General features: G+C 40.2%; 1 protein-coding gene and 2 non-coding genes across 3 annotated transcripts in view; 1 reads left to right on the plus strand and 2 right to left on the minus strand.

Annotated features, from left to right (window-relative positions):
* GNPTAB (N-acetylglucosamine-1-phosphate transferase subunits alpha and beta) overlaps positions 1 to 26,013 on the minus strand; it is an 87,115-nt gene that overhangs the window by 34,568 nt on the left and 26,534 nt on the right. The window contains exons 2-7 of the mRNA XM_077954804.1: positions 18,444 to 18,529; positions 11,876 to 11,995; positions 10,394 to 10,435; positions 7,843 to 8,048; positions 2,382 to 2,446; positions 1,978 to 2,112 (exon numbers count right to left, since the gene is read on the minus strand). Of these exons, the coding sequence (XP_077810930.1) occupies positions 1,978 to 2,112; positions 2,382 to 2,446; positions 7,843 to 8,048; positions 10,394 to 10,435; positions 11,876 to 11,995; positions 18,444 to 18,529 (654 nt within the window). The remainder of the gene's footprint in view (positions 1 to 1,977; positions 2,113 to 2,381; positions 2,447 to 7,842; positions 8,049 to 10,393; positions 10,436 to 11,875; positions 11,996 to 18,443; positions 18,530 to 26,013) is intronic.
* On the plus strand, positions 11,750 to 11,850 carry LOC114671210 (small nucleolar RNA U13). Its single transcript, XR_003721095.2, has one exon. It is a non-coding gene; the product is annotated as a small nucleolar RNA U13 (small nucleolar RNA).
* Positions 18,177 to 18,285, minus strand: LOC114671148 (U6 spliceosomal RNA). Its single transcript, XR_003721044.2, has one exon. It is a non-coding gene; the product is annotated as a U6 spliceosomal RNA (small nuclear RNA).

Here is a 26,013-nt window from a genome sequence, read left to right on the forward strand (position 1 = left end):
CCTACTCCACCTCGACCTGCTTATACCACACATGCCACCCAAAAATAGTTTGCTGAAGTGTCAACCATGACTTGGGACTGGCATTCTCTGGCAGCACACAGCCATCCATCAGTAGACGCATGAGAGCAGTCCGCACTAGTGGGCAGTGGCAGCAGGCCAAGTGATGTGGGATATTCAAATGGAGTGGAGTGTGGAGAAGTGGAATGAAACTTCTTTCTTTTCAGCATTTATTATATTAAAATTATATAAACAGAATCAAGAATGCCATTCTATCTACATCAGCAAGTTGAACTGGTGATCAAAAGTACAAATATACATGTGTCTATAATTCTAGAAGTAATAACTAGGAAGCCAAGAAGTCAAATAAACATTGGCTGAAATGAAAGTTAATCCATGGTTTTATCTGCCCAAATCAGTACCAAAAATAACTCAGAGGAAGGACAAATGTATTATCTATTCTAAAATAACTGCAGTTAAGAACAAATTCAACTCTAATATAGCCAGGCATTACAGTATTTCAAAGTACAATAAAGAAAGTCATGAAGGGCGAGGAATGGTGGCTCATGCCTGTAATCCTAGCACTTTGGGAGGCCAAGGTGGTTGGATCACCTGAGGTCAGGAGTTGGAGACCAGCCTGGCCAAAATGGTGAAACACCTTCTCTACTTAAAATACAAAAATTAGCCAGGCATGGTGGTGCATGCCTGTAATCCCAGCCATTTGGAGGCTGAGGCAGGAGAATCGTTTGAACCCGGGAGGCAGAGGTTGCAGTGTGCCCAGATCGCACCACTGCACTCCAGCCAGGGTGACGGATGGAGTGAGACTGTCTCTAAAAAAAAAAAAAAAAAAAAGTTATGAAGAAAAATACGAAAAAAGTAAAAACTTCGTAAGTGGTTATTCACATTACCATTGTATTACAACGATAATACAATGTAGCATAAAACAGTAAAACACTTGGTCTGGGGTAGGGAGAAACAAGTTAAAAGGAATTTCGTTGGGGGGGGGTGCATATAAAAACATGGTTAAGACAGGAACTAAGCAAAAACCCCTCTCTAGTCACCTCTAATCACAGCTCCTCCATCACTACTGCATCTTCAGCCTTTCCCCCTCAAAATTGTTAAATGACATACAACAGGAGGAAGTCAGAATCAGGTAAGCTAAACCCAGGGACAGAACTCAAAGAGCATTTCTTTATAAAATCAAGAAAACTAGAACCTCATAAATTCTGAGGCAAGGACTTTATGCTCTCTACTCTAAGAGATGAGACATTCACGATTTACAACCTGAAACACTTCTGACAGAATAGCAGGCATCTTGACGTAAGGTCAAATAGAGAGAACACCTGCATGGACTATGTCCTAAGTCAATCAGACAAAGGCGTTGAAAACAATACATGTTAAGGAAAAGGCATGTCCCAGGCCAGCCTCCAGAGTCCACCTTAACAAATGGCATCAATGGTCAAACCTGAAGAGCGAATAAGTATCAATTTTAAATACACTTGTCCCTCAATTAGCTACTAATGAATGGTTCTCATTAGCAAATGTTCCATATATCTGAAGCACACTACCTTTATGAGTGAAAGCTTTGGGTAAACAACAGGCTGTGTGCATTGATGACATTTATGACTTCCCCTCATCTCCTCCTCCCATGCTTCCATTGTTCACACCCTAAGTTCCATCCGGGCCTTTGTCTATTTTGTCCACTGCTGCATCCCCAGCAGCTGTAATGTCACCTAAGACATTGTAGGAGCTCATCTGTTAAACAAATGAATCCTGCCCTATCCAGGAACCAAGCAAACGAAATAAGACTCTTAGATTTTTGCCCAAATTAAAAGTAAGGAATGAGGCTCTTCTGGCAGAACAGAATCCCTCTTTGCTTCTTATGTTTATCAGCTAAACTTTGAGAAAAAAATGGACCACAAGAATCACACATTAAATGAGAATGTGCCAGGCTAACTGCTCTATTTTCTATGTTCTTACCAGTTTGATTTTAGAGGAAAGATTTTCTGGCAATTTTGTTTTTAGTTGATTTGTTTCCTTGAATGTCGGTGGAAATCCACTCAGGAAAGCCAAATCTTGCATTAGCACTAATCCAGGGACTTCTTTATCTGTTGTCTAAAATAAGGGGAAAAACACAACTCATTTTCCACATCATGAGGCTGGTGAAAACCTACAGCTGAGAAAACTAATAAAGATCTAATGCATCACAACACAAGCTTCAAAATATGACTTTTAGGATTACTTGAATCAATAGTCATTAATATTAGTAAGCTACCCTTAGACAAAAAAAAACATTAAAAAGATTCTCAAAGACAAACAGCTTTATTATTCATATTTTTATTCTAGTCTATTGTAAAAATGCAATTTAATTTAAAATAACATACCAAGTAGCCCCTCCATACTGTCTGTCTGTTGTTTCCTTTAAGCAGTCCAGAGTGGGCATCTTCAACTACAACCAAGAATACAATAAACAAGCACATTTTTAATGAATACTTAACTATGGTGTCTGGCAGAACATTGTGAAAACATTCTGAGACCTATTAAAGCAGCATAATATATGGTCCAAAAAAGGAAGCTGAAGGAGACAAAATTAGCCCATTCAACAAAAGGGGAACAGTGTAAATCAGTGTACATTGAAATGTTAAATTTCACAATACTATAAGTGACTGACACAAAGGGAATGCTTCATGGAAGCAAATTTAAGCTAGAATGCGAAGAAGGAAATGATAGGATGATAGAAATCACAGATGTATGTGCAAAGATGGGGGGAACAAAGAATTGTTTGACTAGAGTAAAATATTTGGGAGTGGTGAGTACTAGGAAACAAGGGTAACCAAAGGGGGCCTTTGAATGCCAGGCAGTGGCATGTATGTTAACAGCAGGGGGCTACTATGGATCTTGTGGTTCCTTAAGAGGCACAGTTTTCTCAAAATGAATCCCTAAAATTCACTGGGTGCTGCTGCATGGAGCATCGTAAATCAGGGTAGGGATTGGGGGTGACACAGCCCTACTGGGACAGAGTTAGTGATGGGGACAAGTGAGATCAGCAAACTCGTTGCTGACATTCAGGGATTGTGGAAAACAGAAGACAGGTCAGAAAGCTCCAATTCTGATCTTCAAGATAAACAAAGAAGGCAGGTTCTCCAAATTATAGCCTGATGAGATGAGACGTCAATCCTGGGCATGAGTCTCAAGTGTACTAGAGTTACAAGGCACAGTAGCTCATGCCTGTAATCCCAGCACTTTGGGAGGCTGAGGCAGGAGTATCACTTGAGCCCGTAAGTTCTAGATCAGCCTGGACAACATGGCAAAACCCTGTCTTTACAACAAACAAACAAAAAACACAAAAACTAGCCGAGTGTGGTGGTGGTGGCGGTGACGGTGGTGTGCACCTATAATCCCAGCTACTCCGCAGGCTGAGATGGGAGGATCATCTGAGCCCGGGAGTTGGGGCTGTGGTGAGCCACGATCATGCCACTGCACCCTAGCCTGGGGACAGAGTGAGACCTGGTCTCAAAAACTGAAACACAACAATATAGTTGGTAAGCACGGGAGAAAAGAAAGCCCTCATAATACACTGTTTATCTTAAAAGGAAGCACTGGCTGTTAAGAGTATGAGTTCATTACAACTTTATCAGATAAACTTTTCTCTCTCTCTTTCCATTGACATGATGAATTCTACCTAACAGATCTGGTATATGTATTTGTAATCCTAGCAAAGTAGCTAAGAGCATCTCATGTCATCTTCATGGATATAACAAAGATGTACAGGCTTGGTGCTCAGATGGGCTAGAACTTAACCAATTCTACCAAAGAGGTGAGATAACAAAGCCGCAATCAACCTAGAGGGAGGTTTAGGAGATTACTCACAGGTCCCGTCTTGCTGAACCCTCTATCAGTGTTTTGGAAGTTACAGAAGGCATGCTTGTGAAATGTGTAGATTCATATGAAGATGGCAGAGAAGCTATCGTCCTGGATAAGAAACTATGGATTCCCCAAATTTGTGACTATTTGGAGCAATGAGTCAAATCTGGCAAAATAAAATCTCCTATGAAGTAAAACCTTTATAACTTGGTACCAAAACCAACTATACAACCATAAACTAAAATAGGTATTTCAGCATTAGAGCATGTAAGTGTTTTTTTTTTTTTAAAGGTAAGTTTTACTCAACAGTGAGTTCAGTATGAGTCTACAATGTGCTGTGGCCATACTGAATTTCCATCACATTTTTGTGTTTTTAAACAGAAGTAAAGTACATCGAATAAGAATAAAAAGGTGACGATGTTCTCCAAAACTGAGTCATTAGGAAACCCTGTTGGGTTGACCTTCAAAATGTCCAGAATCCAACCCCTTCTTACCTTCACTGCACCTCCCTGGTCTAATCAACCTTCCCTCTTGTCTGAATTATCACAACTTTTGCCCCTCCTCAGTCTATTTCCACCAAAGAAGCCAGACTGATCCCTCTGGAATGTAAGTCAGATCACATTACATTTCCACTCAAAACCCTCTGGTGATTCCGCATCCCACTCCAAGTTAAAGCCAGGTCCTTGTTATGGGTACCAAGGCTTATGCCATTTGGTCCCCCGCTTACTTCTTCAGGTTCATCTACTGCCTGTCTCTGCCTTGTTTACTTCATTCCAGCCACACTGGCCTCCTTGCTTTTCTTCAAACATGCCAGATACACTCCTGCCTCAGGGCCTTTGCAATGGCTATTCTACTTACTCAGATCACTCTTTCCCCAGATAGTCACGTTGCTGGCTACCTCACCTTCTTCACATTTCCACTCAAAAGTCACCTTCTGAGTGAGGAATGTCCCTACCATCCAAATTAGAATTGCAATCCCCGTGCCCTGGCCAACACTTCTCTGCTGCTGCCCCTGCTTGTGTTTTTTGTTTTTTTTTTTTTTTTCCACAGCATTATCTTCTACAAACTATGTAATCTACTTATTTATCGCATTTACCGTCTGACTCCCTCCACCAAGATGTAAACTCAAGATAAGGGCAGAGATTTTTGTCCATCTGTTCCCTGCTCTATCTTCAGTACAGGGAACAGTACCTGGCACATGGCAGGCACTTAATAAGCACTCGTTAAATGGACAGTCCTGCTCTCCCTGCCAAGACGGAACCACACTAAAATAGAATGTTCACTTCCCATTGACACATTTTAGAAGTAATCTGAGAAGAGCAAACTGGGACACTCACAAGTCCCTGAGAGACAACCAAAGAAAGGAAAATAAAATGTCCCAAGGGAGAGGGATTACATGAGTTCTGTGTGACCATAGGAGGTACAACTTTAACCTATATGAGAAAGTTATAAGGAAGCAGTTTGTGGTTCCTTTTGAAAGTCAGTTTAGAGGTAAAATGAACTGCCACTGGAGGAAATTTGTTTGCTATAAATCAGAAAGTGTAAGCTTGATTGGAAAACTACTTTGCTGAGTAGACCCCGCTCCAGGCTGCAGATGGAATATGTGAGTGCTGAGGTACAAATCAGTTCAGGATCTATAGAGGGGGTATATATTTATACTTGGAAAGATTAACATTTCCTTTCATACTAAAAATAACTTTTTTTTTTTTTTTTCCAGACAGAGTCTCACTCTTGCACAGGCTGGAGATCACTGGTATAATCTCAGCTCACTGCAGTCTCAACCTCCCAGGCTCAAGCGATCCTCCCATCTCAGCCTCCCAAGTAGCTGGGATTACAGGTGTATGCCATCATGCCAGACTAATTTTCGGGTTTTTTTGTAAAGACAGGGTTTTGCCATGTTACCAAGGCTGGTTTTGAACTCCTGAGCTCAAGCAATCTGCCCACCTTGACCTCCCAAAGTGCTGGGATTACAGGCGTGGGCCACCACACCCAACCTCAAACTAAAAATAACTTGTTAAGTATCAGGGAGCAAGCACTGTTAGGCACTGATCGGGACATAAACTGGTGAGTGGTAAGTCTTCTGTTCAACAAAAAAAATTCCATGAGAAAAACCATAAACCCCTGTGCAATCAAACCTGAGTTATGAGTTAGATTGTAAGTATTATAGAAATGCAGGAAAGTAAAAATAAAAATAAAATCATGATGAATATATTAGTCTGGGAGCTTCATGAAGGAGAGAGGGCTTAAAGTGGGGCTGAATGAAGCAGGGGATGGACTGAGAGGGAAGGAGAAGGGGACAGGCAGCGGGACACAAGGCCTAGCACCACATGTGTGAAGACACTGACAGCTGCAACATGATGTGGGGAAGGCAGGGATATGGGGATCAACTGACAAAATCAAGGCAATTAAAGCTGAATCCCAAACACCAGGAAAAGAAGTTTGTATCCATGTGAAAAGCAAACATACACTGCTATATTATTCTTTTCATAAAGGCAGTGAACCCATAAAATCAGGGTTTTCAGGTTTATTTGAGACCTGTGTGCCAGACAGACTGAGATGGACTTTACACAGACAGAGCAGGAGTCTTATTACTGGAGTCTGAGGGAATTCAGTCTGGTGTGGAGGAAATAAGTAAGGTAAGAACCTAAGAATCATGTGCAAAAAAAGAAAAGCAAGTCATACGATGAAGTTAATTATTAGTTATATATGTAAAAGGTAAGAAGGGGTCAAAGATGGTTCCAAAGATTTAAGCTGGGAGGTACGACACTGGCAGAATGGGAGCTAGAGAACTAGACTTGGTGTTGGAAAGGGAACATGACAGCTTTCATTTTATACATAAAAACCACAGACCTTCCAAATAGAGACAATCCATGCAGAGGAGGAATGAGTCAGACAAGAGGCTAGAGCAGAAGATGCAGGTTATGGGCTCAGCAGTGCACTGGCCAAGTGGGAGAATGGGATCTCTAAGGATGTGGGTGCAGTTTTATGCCAGGAATTACCATTTTAATTCCATTATCTGCCCAAATCATCTGTTGTCTTATAAACAAGAGAAATTTGTTTTTCACAGTTCTGGTGGCCAAAGTCTGAGATCAGATTGCCAGCACGCTTGGGTTTTGGTGAGGGTACTCTTCCAGGCTGCAGAGGGCATCTTCTCACAACGCCACATGGTGGAGAGCAGAGGGAGCTCTCTGGAGTCTCTTCTGCTATTATTTATTATTTTGAGGCAAGGCCTCACTCTACTGTCCAGGCTGGAGAACCGCTCAGCCTTGAATTCCTGGGCTCAAGCGATCCTCCTGCCTTAGCCTCCCAAGTAGCTAGGACTACAGGCACATACCACCATGTCCAGCTGTGTTTTTGTTTTTGTTGTTGTTGTTGTTGTTATTGTTTGGTAGAGACAGGTTCTCACTATGTTGCCCAGGCTGGTCTTGAACTCCTTAGGCTCAAGCAGTCCTCCTTAGTTTCCCAAAATAGGTATGAGCCACTATGCCCAGCCGAGGATCTCTTTTATAAGGGCACTAATCCCATCAAAGGCTCCACCTCCCAATACCATCATGCTGGGGGTTATGATTTCAACATACAAATTTTGGAGGAAACACAAACATTCAGTTCATATATCTCAGAATGAATACTCCAGGTATGTTCTGTCCAAACTGCAGAACGCAACCTTGTAGAGGAGTTATATGGTAGAAAAATTGCCTCCAGAATAACTCATGGCCAAGAGAACAAGGTAATTATGATGTCAGATTGAAGGTCCTCATCACAGCACAGAAAGGTATGTGTATTACACAGAGTAAAATATATGCAGCAATCCCTTTTTGAGGTTAGGCCAAAATACAATGGCAGCTCTTTTGCTTCTCTTTGTGCATTTTTAGAAAAGTTTATCAGACACTTAACAATGAATTGTTTCTATTCCACTCAGAATTTTGTTATTCAAACATCCAATGATAATATGATTTTAAAATATCCATAAAAAGATCTTACCATCCTTAGTACTGTCAAAAACAACAACTGAGACATTAGTAGAAGGGTTTTTTGGTTTTGCAACATTGAATATGTCACTGGCAGAATGAAAAGAAGGATAAAGAGATGGCAGGTCCTTCAGGGTGATGCTGGCTGGCAGGGCTGGGTCCAGGACAAGCATGGGCACCTTGATGCAGTGCGTCAGCAAACACTCTAACTGCTTCTCACTGGAAAGAAACACCAACATGCTCACAGCTACATTCTTGAAATGCAATCGACAATGAGAAGCTTGTCATACTACTGAATTTTTCAGATTTTTTATAGCCCATCAAAAAAATCATAGTATTTTAACAAATGAAGACTTTTATTTCATGGATACAAAAATTAAGTTCGCAAGTATGATATAAAATTGTTCAATCCAACTCTAAAGATAGAGCTTCCAAACTCCCACTAATAAGACCCCCACCAATATTTACTAACTCCAAAGTGCAGATGAAATTAAGCACTTCATTACTATCATTTTAAAAAGATTATTCATAATTCCAATAAAGCCCATTATTGGGCAGATTAGGAAGGAGGTAGATTCTGGTTAATAGAGTGTCATGTTACCAGATACAAGTTACCAATTCCAGTTAGAAAACAACTAAACGCATTGGATATGACACTACATTGATGTAAACAAAAGCAACTGTGACAAGGTTCTAGTATAAATTTATATGAGATATTTCTATCTGATTATAAGAAATATCTACAATAAACCTATTACCTGAATAAACAAATGGATGGTCAAAGGACATGGCTAGAAAATTCACAAAGTAGGACCAATAACCAGTCAAACAGTATAAAAAATTGTTCAACTTCCTTTATAAAGAAATGTAAAAGAAAACAAAGAGCTATCACCTTTACTAAATTAGCACCCCTCAAAAAATGATGACTCAATATTAGCACAAATGCAGTAAATCTACTTATCTTAAATACTGCTGGTATCACTCCAAACGACACCAACTCTTTTGGGAAAGCAAGTTGGTAATATATACATATATGCTTGTCTAATACGCATATGCAATACATACATACTTATTCAGAACCATAAAAACATATATAAGCTTCTTCCTCAGTAACCTTACTTTCAGGAATCTAGTCCAGTCCAAGTATGGAAGAGAAACAAAACAGAAAAAACAAACTCACACACAGAAAATGCCACAGACCCAAATATAAGAATCATGAAATAATGACAATAGTGAAATACAGAAATGTCTAACATTTAGTAAATTACAGTACTCACTTTATGGAATATTATACAACTATTAAAACTGAAAGATATGAAGTATGAAGATAATACATCAACATGATACATATGTATAATTACATAAAGTTTAAAAAGTAGGATACAAAACTGCACACAAGATTATAAACTACAACTACTCAAATATGCATGAAAAGGGAATAATAAAAATAACAGTTGTTAAATAAGGGTTATAAAATTTTGTGAGTTTTTTCTTTTCACTTTCTTCTCAATCTTTCTTCGTGTTGCACTATTGCTTTTATTTAAATAATTTAAAAACCATTTAAAAACCAGTATTAATGTTAATATAGTTTATAAATAAAGTTATATAATTAACATAAAAAGATAGCTTAGAAGGCACTTCTGAGGCCTGGCACGGTGGCTCACACCTGTAATCCCAATACTATGGGAGGCCGAGGCGGGCAGATCACCTGAGGCTGCAAGTTTGAGACCAGCCTGACCAACATGGAGAAACCCTGTCTCTACTAAAAACACAAAATTAGCTGGGCGTGGTGGTGCATGCCTGTAATCCCAGCTACTTGGGAGGCTGAGGCAAGAGAATTGCTTGAACCTGGGAGGCGGAGGTTGCGGTGAGCCGAGATTGCACCATTGCACTCCAGCCTGGGCAACAAGAGCAAACTCCGTCTCAAAAAAAAAAAAGAAGGCACTTCTGGATCTTGAAATTCTCAGGATCTTCTCCATCAATAAGCATTTTAAAAAGTCTGATGGTTAAGTGGGTAGGTGACAATTAACAGAGATGGCTTGTCAGTGAGAAAGTCTTGTTTTAAGGACCTGTCAGAGTCAGGAATGACTCAAGTCAAGATAGGTGTATTTGGTTCTTCTTGTTGGGCTAAATCTCCTTCCTAGGTTCTTAAACATAAAATATACAGCTTTTAAAGATAAGGACGTATATATTGAACCTACAAGTAAATGATGGACATAAATTTTATAAATGAAAATACTGGGTAGAAGTTAGAGTATAAGTGGACCAAGAGAATAATGCACCAAGACAGATTAATAGGAGGGAACTATAGAGAAGGAAATCTTGGGACTCTAACCCTCACCAATGCAGTGAAGCTTTGGTTAGCAAAATAACCAGAGTTCTCAATCAACTATGCACTCAGCACTGCAAAATTTCCCATCTAATAGATGTACCTAATTTGGGGTCAAAAACTATATGGATAATAGAGTAAATAGAAAATCCTGAATACCCAACAAAAATAAATAATCTGAAATTTCACTTCTATCTTTCAATTTTTATTCTTGAGAGGAAATCAAAATGCTTACCTCTTCTTAGTTGGTTCCGTTGTGTTTTTCCCAAGGATTTCTCTAATAAAAGGCAAATACAGTTTATTACATACATATGGACTAGTGGTAACCCTAAATGTGAGTAAGAGGGACTGACAATGCTTACCACACTTAAAATGCATAATGAATTATATGTTCCAGTGAAATATTACCAACAATACTGTACCTCCCACTGTAACCAAGACAGTTTGCTTAAAGCATAAACTTTTATATTTTATTAGTAAAACATTGTACCAGGCTGCCAGCCATTTTCATGCACTGGGTAAGTCGTATAACCTCAAACAAAGAGAAAATGAATTTGCTCCAATATAAGGTGGCCAAAGACCTGCACTGGGATGCACTCTTGACATTCACAAAGAAGTCAACAAGTAGGTACTAACAAATACTCCTAACGAATCAAAGGGGAATTACATCCGCCAGGTTCCTACCCCTGATGGCTATCCAGAAGTCTGCTGTATCTTTCCCAGATAAAGTAAATAAAATGACCAATCTCATATATTAAATAAAAAATACCAAAGTTTCTAATTCCATAATCTGGAATTTATTCCTAAATGGCATAAAGGGAATATACCTTTTACTGCCATTTTCAAATGGAAACAAGTCTGTGGCCCTATTATATTTTTTAAGGGAAGAATCTGTCTTACTATGGAGATATCTGTCATAACAAACACTTATTTCAAGAAGATACCACACCTGGGGCTCTAAATGAGTAAGCAGGCAGCCAGGGGGGTGGGGGAGGGGGTCCTCTGTCTTTAAGTCCCTTGGAGAGCAAGCCATCACTAGAGCACCACATTCATAAAATCATCTAACAAAGTGAGGCCAGTATCTGGCAAGAGTGGCTGAGTCCTCCTTAGGCACCAAGAAACACAGGCCAGATGGATGACTGCCAAGATCTCGTAATGGCATGAACTGAGAGGCAAGTTTGTTTGGATGGCACTGTGAAAATCAACTTATCTTTCGCTAATGCATGCTTGCTTGTACTCACGGGACGATGTGTTTTGTTTTGTTTCTTTTTCTTTTTTGAGACAGGGTCTTGCTCTGTCACCCAAGTTGGAAGGCAGTGGCACAATCACGGCTCACTGCAATCTCAACCTCCTGAGCTCAAATGATTCTCCTGCCTCAGCCTCCCAAGTAGGTGGGACTGCAGGCGTGCGCCACCACACCCAACAATATTTTTTTTTTTTTGTAGAGATGAAGTCTCACTATGTTGCCCAGTCTGGTCTTGAACTCCTGGCCTCAAGTGATCCTCCCATCTCCACCTCCCAAAGTTCTGAGATTACAGGTGTGAGGCACCATGCCTGGCCTGTTTTGTTTTTTAAGAATCAGTTTTACCAGATCCTTTTGTAGTTCATTAGCATGATGATTGGGTTTTCATGCTCATGTGTGAGATGTGCCACCCTCAGACCTTATTACATCGCCACATTACCCATCTGATGTGGAAAAAAAAAAAATCAGTTTTACCTCATTGCTTTCTGCTCCTCCTCCATCTGTTCTCTGACCTGCTGTAGCTCCTTCAGTAGTTCAAGATCTGTGCCATTCACCCAGGTGTAAACAACGTCAATCGGCATGGGCAGGCACAGCCTAGAGCAAACCAAGAAATCCTACAGTTTAAATGAATTTTTCCAATATATTTGGGAATAAGAATATCACAGGGCTTAAACCCAGAGATTAAGAAAAAAAAAAATCTATGAAGAAGTAATCCAACCATGACATATTATCACAGAACTGCATGTTTTCAAACTGTAGCTGGGGGGCTAATATTTGTCAGGTACCTTCTCTGTGAGTTGTATTATGCTAGACACGTACGTAATTTGCATCGCTTGATCCTCACAGCCACTCTGTAAGAAGGCTAATATTAAAGATTTAAAGATGGTTCGTGGATGAAGTAGAGTAGTCTTGGAAGCTCAGTTTACATTAAACTGCCTGTTCTCATAATTTAGCAAACAAGGACGCTGGGACACAAATGCAGTCAAACATAGAAAATAAATTAGAAGTTTAAAGAACAAAATTACAGGCTCTGCACAGTGGCTCACACCTATAACCACAGCACTTTGGGAGGCCAGAATGAGAGGATCACTTGAGCCCAGGAGTTTGAGACCAGCCTGGGCAACATAGTGAGAACCTGTCTCTACAAAAAATTTTAAAAATCAGCTGGGTATGGTGGTGTGCATCTGTAGTCCCAGCTACTCAGAAGGCTGAGGTGGGACTGCAGTGAGCTATGATTGTACCACTGCACTTCAGCCCGGGTGATAGATCGAGGCCTTGTCTCTAAAAAAAAGAACAAATTACAAAAAAAGTTATCAAAACCTACAATGAAGACCTAGCCCTACTTAATGCTGTAGACTTCTTGTGCCTTGCTCCCCGCAAGCCCGGACCCTCCCCAGCCTCACCTTTGCTTTTCCTTTTTTTTTTTTTTTTTTTTGTTCACAGCACTTACTACTTTTGTAACATATTAAATAATTAACTTGTAACCTATTCCATTAATTATGTGTGGCCCTCTCCTAGAATGTAAGCTCCAAGAAAGCAGAAAACTTTCCTGCTTTGTTCTCTAAAGTATCCAAGCAATGAGAAGAGTGCCTGGCACACAGGAGCCCAATAAGTATCTGCTGACATATGAGACACTAGTACAGAAGACCTTCCTGAACTTGCACCATTTCTTCCTGATCATCTTATCCCATAATAAAGAGTCAGGCAGGCTTTTAACTACTGAGTATGTTGTTTAAGCCTCACCTTAGTGATTTTACCCAGATTTTATCCCTGCCAAAAGCACTCTTCCCTTTTCTCTCACTTTTCAAAAACCTACCCATCTTTCAGGGGCCTGCCCGGATGCATGCCACTCTGACTTATGACACAGGAGTTCATGTGTATGTACATCTGGGTACTGACATTACTTTAGATCAGGGGTGTCCAACCTTTTGGCTTTCCTGAGCCACAGTGGGAGAAGAATTGTCTTGGGTCACACATAAAATACACTAACACTAAAAATAGTTGATGAGCTAAAACAAAACAAAAAACACGCAAAAAAAAATCTCATCATGTTTTAAGAAAGTTTACAAATTTGTGTTGGGTCACATTCAAAGCCGTTCTTGGCCACATGTGGCCCGCAGGTTGGACAAATTTGCTTTAGATAGTGCTATTTCATGTTTAGTACTTTCCAAGAAACTGTATGGGTTTCGCAGTCTGATTTTTAGGCCACGGACCAAAGCATACCATCCTTTTATCCTCCTCACAGCCCAGGCACAGCCTAGACTTTCTACCATATTATCTTGTGGTAATATGGTAGACTTGCTACCATATTATCTCGTGGGAAAATAAATACCATTTGGTAGATAAATCTTTTGAATTATGGAAGGAAAAAATAAACAGAAATGACAACAACCTTTAGCTTACAAGAAGTAGGGGAGATAACTGGATGAGTTTATCCATTCACTGAATAATTCTTATTGAGCACTTAGTATATGCTAGGTACTGTTCTAGGTGCACAGGTTTCAGCAGTAAATAAAACAAAGCCCAAATCTGTGCTTTCATGGAGCTTACATTCCAGAAGGGAGAAGACAGGAAATAAATCAAATAAATAAAGTCAGATGATGTTAAATGTTGTGGAGAAAGTAAAGCAGCAAATGGGGATAGAAAGAGTGCCTATGGGGTGGAGGGGGTGGTCAGTTTTAAATAGGGAGATCAGAGATGGCCTCAGTACATTCAGCAAAGAGATGAAGGAAGTGAGGAAGCTAGCCAGGTGGGTAACTGGGAGAAGAATGTGCCAGAGAAAGGGAATACCAAATGCAAATGCCCTGAGGCAGGAACATATCTTGCTTGTTCAAGGACCCAGAGGCCAAGTTCCCTGAGCAGAGGGGAGAGAGCAAATGGAAGAGAACAGTGGAAAATAAAGATCAAAGAGACAACAGAGTTCCAGAGCTTCATCAGGAAAATAAGGAATCAACTTATTCTCTGGCATATGTGATAGCTGAGTATTTACCAACTGAGTATTTCCTCAACCCCCTCCCTTCCCTCACCCCTCACAAAGAGAATCTATAGCTTAATATGCAGCTTCCACACTACTTTGGACTGTAAGGAATCCTGATCGTACTGTGTTGTGCTATTTTCCATGCAGCCCTATCTTCCACTAGATGGAATATCTCTAGGGCAGAAATTGTATCATGCATTCTGTGCCCTGCTTCATTAATTATTTCCTCTCTTTCCTACATCTTCAGGCTCTCTCTCCCTACTGTAATGATTTGCAAAGGTTTCCCTATCTAGGGTTTTTCAGAATTTATCAATAAACAAATTCTAGTGTTTGTAGAATTTCTTTTTCTCACAAGCTCTCAGGTAATGCTGATGTTGCTGCTCCAGAAATTGCACTTTGGGAACCACTGATATACATGTAGGTTATATACTTCACTTTTTTTCCCCCTAAAATGCCAGTTCTATCTATATAAGGCCAATGAGTTCATTTTGTTCACCACTATATGCCTAGGGCCTAGAACAGTTCCTCCCACATGGGTGGGGTTTAATACATATTTGTTGCCTAACTATTAGTTCATTCCTTTATCATATATACATCAGTCTTTCTCATTAAAAAAAAAAAAAATCCATCTGCCTCACACTGCCTACATGTAAATTATCCAAGGTCATCTCATTCCCAGCCTCCCAGGTGATTTATGCTCAGACTAACAATAAATTTTTAAAAACTGCTTAAGTGATGTTTTTAAAAGAAAAGGTTAAAGGAGAGAATTACATCTTAAGTTTTCCTGTAAAAGTAATCATCTGCTATTAAATATTTTTAATATATCATATATATTTAGCTGATTAAAACATAATATACTGTATGTATTACATTATCAATGTAACTTTGGTGAAACTGACAAATGGAAAGAGATTGTGTGATCTGCACGAGGTCAATGAGTCAGTTGTTTTCCTATTAGACATGGTCACACTCTAAATCTTTCATTCTAACCACTAGGTCACTATCTTGGTTTACAGATGAGAAGGAATGCTTTATCTTAGAACTGGAAACTAAGACTAAGTCACCCATGACTCAGAACCAAAGCAGCGATGACACTGACACAACTTTCATTTTAATCACTGTTAAGTGAATATTAAAGCCACTTAACAGTCCCTTAGTTCTACATTCTATAAAGTAGGTGAGAAAACAGAGAACTTAAATAGTATTTTGTGTCTTATTTATTTATTTATTTTTTTGAGATAGTCTCGCTCTGTCACCCAGGCTGGAATGCCGTGGTGCCATCTCAGTTCACTGCAACCTCTGCATCCCAGGTTCAACCAATTCTCCCTGCCTCAGCCTCCCAAGTAGCTGGGATTATAGGCACTCACCACCGCCTGGGCTTATTTTTATATTTTTGGTAGAGACGGGGTTTCACTATGTTGGCCAGACTGGTGTTGAACTCCTGACCTCAAGTGATGTGCCCACCTTGGCCTCCCAAAGTGCTATGACTATAGGCATGAGCCACCACGCCTGGCCTTAAATAGTATTTTAGAACCAAACACTTGGAAGAGATTGTAATCTTAATCTAACAGATCTTAATCTAATATCTACATTTTATGGATGACAAAATTGAGCCCCAGATAGACGTAAAGACCCACAATAAGTAGCAGTGGATAGTTTACATATTCACTTTTACTGACATATGGAATGGGATTTTTTTCATTCAGAGCAAACAACCTTAAAAAGATTTACACTGGCCAGGCATGGTGGCTCACGCCTCTAATCTTAACACTTTGGGAGGCTTAGGTAAGAGGATCACTTGAAGTCAGGAGTTTGAGACCAGCCTGGGCAATACAGCAAGACCTTATCTCTATTAAAATAAATAATTTTTTTAAAATAAAAAAAAATTGTAGAGAAACTAGCAAAATAATGAAAATATATGAATGTTATGGTATTTTAAAATATATTAGACCACGTGAAATGTTATTTATGATCCATTTATTTGTCACCATCAAAATGAGGAAATTTTGAATTATGCCTACATAAAAATCAAACTATATTTTAGTACAACCTCTAAACTTTAGAAAGAGAACAAGAGTGTTTGATTAAAACTGCTGACCTCAAAATCTGCATTTTCTAATAAGCTAGTTTTCTTTCTAAAAGTTTGAAGCAGCTGTGCATGGTGACTCATCCCTTTAATCCCAGCACTTTGGGAGGTCAAGATGGGAGGATTGCTTGAGTCCAGGAGTTTGAGACCTGCCTGGGCAACACAGTAAGATCTCATCTCTAAAAATAAATAAGTAATGAATTAATTTTTAAAATTAATTTTAAAAATTTTAAAAAGGTTTGAAGCTCCTTCGGGGCAGAGATCTATGTATCTGTAAACCATCTGCACGTGGCACAGCATAAAGCACAAATCAATAAATATCGGATTTTAAAAAGTTAATCAATTTAGAACTTTCCTTAGGGAAATTAACTTGTTAAAGTGAAAATTATATTTCATTAAAAATCCTTTACTGCAGTAGTTTTCACAGTGGGGGCACCAGACCAGCAACTTTGGTATCACCAGGAAGTTCGGTAGAAGTGCAGATTCTCAGAACCCCTCTGAGACCTACAGACACAGAAACTCTGGGCTGGGAAGTAACTGTTATTTTCTTAAGCCTTCCACTGAAAGTTAGTTTCAGAACTGCTATATTAAGGAATGATCCTCAAACTTTTACTGTTTGGTCCCTTAAAATTAAAAAATTCTTATGGACCCCAAAGTGCTTTAGTTTGTAAGGTTATAATTATCCATATTTGCCATATTTGAAAATAAAACTGAAACATTTTAAAAATACTTAATTCGTTTTAAAATGACAATAGGCCAAGAGCGGTGGTTCACGCCTATAACCTCAGCACTTTCGGAAGCTGAGGCGGGTGGATCACCTGAGGTCAGGAGTTTGAGACCAGCCTTGCCAACATGGCGAAACTCTGTCTCTACTAAAAATACAAAAATTAGCTGTGTGTGGTGGCACACACCTGTAATCCCAGCTACTCGGGAGGCTGAGGGAGGAGAATCACTTGAACCCAGGAGGTGCAGGCTGCAGTAAGCCGAAATTACGCCACTGCACTCCAGCCTGGGAAAGAGTGCAACTCCATCTCCCAAAAAGATAAGATGAGATAAGATAAGATAAGATAAGGTAAGATAAGATAAGATAGCATCTTTTATAATGAAATGGCTACATTTTCTAAAACAAACCAAAAAAATAGTGAGAAGACAGAAACAAAATCAGAAAGGACTTGTGTGATTCATTTTATCTGCAAAAAGGGAAGGAGGGTGTTGAAAAAAAATTGCTTCCATTCTGAGGCCTGTCTTGCAAAGAGGAAAAAAAAATCCCCAAAGGCAAGAAATGGTGAAGGCTGCATTCCAGAATGGCGGCACTAAGAAGCTTGGCCTTCCAAGAGAAAGACCCACACTATAAGGTATGAGGCTGTTTGCTCCTCCCTCACAGATAAGCAGCAACACGTGACCAACGGAGTGGGGTTCAGGCCCAGTGGTTACTGGGGAGTGGTCTCAGTTCACAGGACGTTGTCAACAGAATTCTGGCCAGGGCTCAGAAACTGGCTATGTAGTAGCCACCTGGTTTCATCATCCTACAGGGGAATGAAATTCCCTTTACCTCACAGACCTGGGGAGACAGAAAATGCAATCATGCAATTTAAGATACCCAATAAACTATTAGGTGGGATTACTCTCTGAGAATCAGATTTTTCACCCACCAAATGTGGTGAACACACTTTCTTCAGATGGGCATATTATGTTTTCTTTCCTTATTTTAAAAAAAGATTTTATGGAATACTTCATGAATTGGTGTGTCACCCTTGCACAGGGGCCACACTAATCTTCTCTGTATCATTCCTTTTTTTTTTTTTTTTATATATAGTATATGCACTGCTGAAGTGAACACACCAGATGGGCATACTCTTGAGTAAGTTAAACCATATCTATAACTCAGAAAGACCACTTAAACTGTCATATTTACAGGATGGCAATTTATGACTCATGATTTAGGTCCAAATAATAGATTTCTCCAAAATAGATCTCACCGATTCTGAAAGGACTTTCCAGCAATATTGTCTCTATAGGAATCAAACAGAACGTGGTATTGATCTCGGCTCCATTCCAGAACCACCTAGAACAAAAAAAGAAACAGCGTTTTCTTCGCATCGAAGACTGAGAGTAAGTAACTTTCATTAAATTTTAATTTCATTAGAATTGCTAGAGAAATGGGTAAAGCAATCAAAATTCATGTATTCACTTACTGCCTACCACACACATAGTGTTATATCCAGGTGAATAAGCTACAGTTCCTGACACGGACAAACTAAAAGACTTAGTGTCTCACCATGCTTGGAATGGGGTAGCAGAATCAAAGAGGTTTAAATGGATGTGGTATTTGAAATGGGTCTTGAAGAATGAGTTCACCAGGTAGGGAAAAAAGGACTGGGCTAGCCAGTTAGAAAAGCATGCTAGAAGGCTGAGAAGCAGCAAGGGCAAATTGTTTTAGGGCAACTGAGTGGCTGGCTTTGTCCAGAAGACAGGTAGGTAACTGTTGAGAAATGGGTCTAGGAAAGAAAGCTGGGCCCTAAGCGTGACGTGCCCTCTGTGTCTTGGGAGCACTGAAGGATTTTAAGGCAGTTACTAGAATCCCTCTAAAGTTTAAGACTCTTCCCAGAGCATTTACAAACACAAGCAGAAACAGAAGGGACCGTCTGGGCACGGTGGCTCACGCCTGTAATCCTAGCACTTTGGAAGGCTGAGGAGGGTGGATTCCTGAGCTCAGGAGTTAGAGATCAGCCTGGACAATATGGTGAAACCCTGTCTCTACTAATATACAAAAAATTAGCTGGGCATGGTGGCGTGCGCCTTTAATCCCAGCTACTCGGGAGGCTGAGACAGAAGAATTGCTTGAACCTGGGAGACACAGGTTGCAATGAGCCAAGATCATGCCACTGCACTCCAGCCTGGGCAACACAGTGAGACTCCACCTCAAAAAACCAAAAAACCAAGAAACAGAAGGGACTGACAAGATATGGGAGGATAACGACCTTATTACCTGTGAGGTTTCGGCTAATGACCTTGCTAAATATGTCAGGAGAAAATGGAAAGCTTTAGATAGAAGTTCCCTCATGTTTGCACCCTAAATCTATAAACCTACCCACACATATATCCCATTTTCTTTTTCATTCCTCTTACCATAGAGGAAGTGTCCCTCCACCTTGCAGACATCCAATCTCTATTTGCTCTGGATCTCAACTTGTGTGTTCTCAAGACCCTGCCTCTCTTTTCCTTTCAATAGGATTATTCCCATTGGCACGCGAACATGTTCCCGTACCTTGGGAACACCTTCCCTGCACTCCATATCCATTCCAGTGAGTCCCTCTACCCCACATTTTCTGTCCCTTTCAAGGTAATCTCCTGCCTTCCCATTCACCCTTCAGCTCAATCCAGTATCACTCATGCTCTCGCCATTTTCGTGGCCTTACCAACGCCCCCACATTGTCGGGGCATTGGTAATGTCGTTAGCGCTGTTAATATTGCAGCGAGCTCATGTGCTGCGAGTATCTGTAGTGACAATAATTATCTCCATGTGAGCAGTTTGTCTCTCTAGTAAATTGCATGTTGTGGTAAAAAGTGATCTCTTATCTTTCTTACGTATTTTTCATATTTAAGGCAATACCGTAAACTGTGAAGAACACCATGGGACTCAGAAAGTGCCACTAGCGCTAATGGAAGTGCTCCCAAGAAGCAGAGGAAAGTCATGACATTACAAGAAAAAGTTGAATGGTTTGATATGCACCATAAATTGAGGTCTGCAGCAGTGGTTGCTGGCCATTTCAAGACAAATGAATTTAGCTAAGAATCACTGTGAAGCTGTCACTGACAGCTCGAAAACTGCATTTTTTGCTAAATGCCTTTTTATCTTGTATTGAAAATGCGCTTTAACATGGGTCCAGAATTGCTATAAGAAACACATTCCTATAGACTAACATAATGCAAGAAAAAGCAAAGTTGTTAGATGACAACTTAAAGCAAAAGGACAATAAGGGTCTAAAGCAGGAGAATGTAATGCCAGCAAAGAACGATTTGATCATTTTAAAAAGAGATTTGGCTTAAAAATGTCAAGATAACCGGAGAAGCACCTTCTGCGGACAAAAAGGCAGCAGATCAGTTCCCAAAGAAAATCACTGATGAGAAAGGATATCTACCTGAACACGTTTTTAATACTGATGAAATTTAATTATGGGAAAAATGTGACAAAGAACATTTATTAGTAACGAAGAGAAGCAAGCATCAGGATTTAAAGCAGGAAGGGAAGGGACAGGCTGACTCTACTGTTTTGTGCAAATGCTGTCAGGCTTTCCTTATCTGTAATGCTGCTAACCCCCAAGGCTTGATGGAAAAAGATTAACACCAACAGTCAGTGTTTTGGTTGTACAACAAGAAGACCTGAATAAGAGCTCTTTTACTGGACTAGTTCCTTCGACACATTGTCTCTGAAGTCAGGAAGTACCTTGCCAGTAAGGTACTGCCTTTTAAAGTCCTTTTGATTGGACAATGTCCATGGCCACCCAGAACCCCATGAGTTCAACACTGAAGGCACTGAAGCGGTCTACCTGCCCTAAAACACAGCATCTCTCTAATCAGCCTCTAGATTTGGGGTAGGGGGGTAAGTGGAAGGGCATAAAGATCTTTAATGCTCATTATGGTACTCTATGGAAAGAACTGTCAACACCGTGGAAGAGAACCCCAATAGAACTTTTGGTTTTGGTTTTGTTCTGACATGTTTCCATACACTTACACGTGTACTTTAGTTTGTGGAACCCTGGTCCAAACCCCAAACATTCCCTGACAGGGCTTATAGGGTTCTTACTTTGTTCTTGGGAGATGAATGAGAAGCCGAAAAAAGCATGTAATCATAGTCCCCCTCCTGGGACCCCTGCCAGCTAGCTACATGTTCAAAAATTATGGTCTTTGGCCAGGTGTGGTGGCTCACACCTGTAGTCCTAGCACTTCGGGAGGCTGAGTTGGGAGGACTATCTGAGCCCAGGAGCTCAAGACCAGCCTGGACAACACAGTAAGACCTCGTCTCTATTTTTTCCCTGTTATAAAAAATTTTTTAATTAAAAAAAAATTATGATCTTCTCTTGTGAACAGTTTTAAATCAATGGATAGAGAACATCAAAACTAATTTGGATGGCCATCCTGGAGATCTTTTGAGTCCACAAACTTGTCTTTCTTAGAACAAAATCAGGGCCAGGCGTGGTGGCTCAGGCCTGTAATCCCAGCACTTTGGGAGGCCATGGAGGGAGGATCACTTGAGGTCAGGAGTTCGAGATCAGCCTAACCAACATGGTGAAACCCCATTACTAAAAATACAAAAACAAAAATCAGCCAGGCATGGTGGCAGGTGCCTGTAATCCCAGTTACTTGGGAGCCTAAGGCAGGAGAATCGCTTGAACCTGGGAGGCGGAGGTTGTAGTAAGCTGAGATCGCGCCACTGCACTCTAACCTGGGCGACAGAGTGAGGCTCCATCTCAAAAGAAAAAAACAATACAAGACAGCAGTCTTATAATTAAAAATCTGAGTGGGAGGCATACTTTAATTGGTACCTTGAAGCGTCTAAGCACACTCAGGGTCCTAAAATTGCCTCTCTACAACACAGAATCTCAAAATTAATTAAGATAAACAGTTAAGAAAAAACAAGGACCAGGTGGCTGACGCCTGTAAAGCCAGCACTTTCAGAGGCTGAGGTGGGAGAATCACTTGAGGCCAGGAGTTCAAGACCAGCCTGGGTAACATAGTGAGACCTCATCTCTACAAAAAAATTAAAAATTGGCCAGGCATGGTGGCACACACCTGTAGTCCCAGCTACTCAGGAGGCTGAGTCTGGAGTATTATTTGAGCCCAAGAGGTGGAGGCTGCAGTAAGCCATGACTGCATCACTGCACTCTAGTCTAGGTGACAGAATGAGACCCTGTCTCAAAAAAAAAAAAAAAAAAAAAAAAAAAAAAAAAAGGCCAGATATAGTGGCTCACACCTTTAATCCCAGCATTTTGGGAGGCAGAGGTAGGTGGATCACTTGAGCCCAGGAGCTCGAGACCAGCATGGGTAACATGGCAAAACCCTGTCTCTACAACACCAAAAAATTAGCCAGGCGTGGTGGCACGCACCTGTAGTCACAGCTACCTGGGAGGCTGAGGCAGGAGAATTGCTTGAGCCCAGAAGGTGGAGGCTGCAGTGAGCATTTATTACTGTGCCACAGTGCTCTAGCCTGGGTGACAGAAGGAGACCCTGTCTCAAAAGAAAAAAAAAAAAAAGCTGGAAAAAAATTAAAAAAAGAACAAGGCCTTAAGGACCCAAACTCTTTCCTCTCTGGAACAGATGAGACTTCCCCTTCCTTCTTTTCTCTCTGTTCTCCTCTCTTTTTCTGGTCTGCCAAAATCTGTCCCTTTAAAGTTAAAGGAGGCTGCATGAAGGAAAAAAATAAAAATAAAACAATTCAATTAAACTAGCCTGAGTGTGGTAGCTCATTCTGTAATTCCAGCATTTTGCAAGGCCAAGAAGTTGGGCATTCGAGACCAGCTGGGGTAACATAGTAAGACCTTGTCTTTACAGAAAAAAAAAAAAAAATTTTAATGAGCCAGACATGGTGGCGCACACCTGGAGTCCAGCTACTCAGGAGGCCAAGGCTGGAGGATGGCTTGAAGTCAGGAGTTCATGGCCAGCCTGGGCAACATACAGAGATCCTGTCTCTAAAAAAAAAAAAAAAAAAACCAACAAATCAATTAGCCAGGCATGGTGCATGTCTGTAGTCTCAGCTACTTGGGAGGGTAAGGTGGGAGAATCACTTTAGCCCAAGAGTTGGAGGCTGAAGTGAGCCATGATCGTAATACAACACTTGAGCCCAGATGACAGAGCAAGACCCTGTCTCTTAAAAAAAAAAAAAAAAAAAAAAAAGAGAGAGAGGAAAGAAAGAAGAAGAAAGAAATGAAAATTAAACTCATTGACAATTCCTCTAGACTCCAAATTTCTTTTGTTCTTTGGAGCAAGGCTGAACTTCATGCCACTGCCAGGGAACTTCCAGAGGTTACTGGGGATCCTCATCAATTTGCTGATTAATTCAACATAGTAACTTAGGGTTATCAGCCAGGGTTTCTCACCCACAACAGGTGGTTCACATTCTCCTCAGTGAAGGTCAGGCACAACACTGGATGGTCAAGGCTCACTGGCATGATCCTGAGGGGGATTTAGACAAAAACACCCCTAAAGACTATGGATAGAGTCGAAGGTATAGAAGAAAAAACCAAAACAAAACAAAACAAAACAAAAAAACACTCCACAAGTCTATTCTCGAGGCTCTTCCTAAAGCCTTACCCTGGAAAAATCTCCAGGCCTACGCCCAAGAACCTTATGTACAACTATTACAGTACGCTCCAGGTTGTATTTAAAGAAAATGTTGAATCTATTCAAGTAGCCTTTTATTCCATGTTCGTGAACAGCCTTTCTTGAGAACTCTCCCAGCTTGTCAAAAGGGCCCGAACAGAATGGGAAACTATGCCCACTTCTGATCTAGTTAATTTGGCAAATCAGCTTGCCAGCACCCTTGAGGACAATACTAAAAAGAAAACCACTAAAATCCTTAATCTCCACTTACAGCAGATGGAGACTCCCAGACATAACACTATGAGGAGACCTCCTGGGCTACGCCACTTCTGTAAGAAGCCAGGACTCAAAAAGGTGCTGAAAAAGATGGAATCTCTCAACAACTTTAATGAATCTCCAGGGAATTAGGCTGAGTTAAAAAAAAAAAAAAAGTCTCAAAAGTCTAGCAAGTGGACTCAGAAAGTGATACCGCAAAGACTGGCACTTTAACATGCCAAGAAGCCTTAGAAGCTGCCTTAGAATCAAGGTCCCTCTAACCTTGTCTTCCCTCCAACAAGGGAAAAAGAAAAGATAAATGTACCATGTTCCTAGATTACAAAAGTCTCCCTAGTTTCTGAAAACAAAATTTGTTTTGCAATGAAGCACTAAAAGAAAGACTAAGATATATTAAAGACATTTTAAGCTTTATCTTTTCTATTAAACCTCTTCCTCCTATGATATTAATCAGGAAGTAAAATCTGCTGATCACCAGCAGCATTTCTAATCACATTTGATTAAAGACACCCGTTTTCTCAATGCAAAGTGGCTTAGTGCAATAAAGCACAATTTTAAAAAATTAGGAGCTCAATGGTTAACACAGGGATGATTTCTTCTCTTCACATAAATTAAAGGAAATGATTCAAACCAAAAATGGATGACCACTATTTAGTCAAACATTAATTAAACTCAGACACTTTTCGACACCATGCCTACCCTCTTTGGATCCTCCACAGCAACAGACAACACAACATAACAGATTTTTTTAAGGAAGATAAAATGGAAATCAGGGCTTTGTCCTCAAGGAGCTGACATCCCTGTTGAGGATTAATCATTTATTTGCATGAAATGATGTAGGACTACTGTATAGCTTTTAAATGAGTACAGATTAAAATATAACAAACACTATTAATAGACAAAAGGGATAATCATGAGAGACTTTTCCATGGAGAGAGAGCTGAGATTTTTATGGAAATAAGGGAGTGGAGAAAAAGGAAGGATTTGTTTGCCACTTGGGGAGTAGGGAAGAAAATTGTATTAGAAGTCAGAATTAAGAATACTGGCCAGGCATGGTGGCTCATGCCTGTAATCCCAGCACTTTGGGAGGCCAAGGCAGGAGGATTGCTTGAGCCTGGAAGTTCAAGACCAGTCTGGGCAATATAGTAAGACATTGTCTCTATTTAAAAAAAAAAAAAAAAAAAAACTAAAAAGTTAGCCAAGCGTTGTGGCACTCACTGGCAGGAGAATTGCTTGAGCCCAGGAGCCAGAGGTTGCGGTGAACCAAGATCACTGGGTGACAGTGAGACTGTCTCAAAAAACCAAAACAAACAAAGTATTGCTTTGTGCTCTGACAATGCACTGTACTATATAAAAGTCATATCTAAAAGAAAACAAAAAGAACCCTTAGCAATCACACTTGGCTAAAAAGAAAAGAGAGAGAGAAAAAAAAAGGCACCAACGAACTACCAAAAATACTTTCAAAAAGTATTCAAACCGACTTTCTGAATATATCCAGGTTGCTTGTTTCATTGCTCAGAGTTTTCAGAATCACCAAATTCTACAGGAAGAACTTTAAATCCAGTGCCCTACTCTGCAGCCAATGTTTGAGTTGTTGTTACAACGTCCTGACAAATAGTTATTCTACCTATGAGAGTAGACCTGTGCTGTCCAATATGGTATCTGGCCACAAGTCATTATTTAAAATGTAAACTAAATAATATAAGAGATTCACTACTTTAATCACCTAGCCACATTTCAAGTACTCAACAGCCACATGCAGTTAGTGGTCACCATAACGGGCCAAACAGAAATAGAGATTTTGGTCACAGCACTAAGTTTGATTAGTGCTGCAGCTATTCAAACCTTAAAGACTGTCACAAAAGTACGCAAGGTGGCAATTCAGAACAACTGGACCTAAGCTCCAGTTTTGTGATTTTAGACAAGTCAATTTAACCCTAAATTTCAGTTTTAAAA

This window comes from Macaca mulatta, chromosome 11, assembly GCF_049350105.2.
Source record: "Macaca mulatta isolate MMU2019108-1 chromosome 11, T2T-MMU8v2.0, whole genome shotgun sequence".
NCBI lineage: Eukaryota > Metazoa > Chordata > Mammalia > Primates > Cercopithecidae > Macaca > Macaca mulatta.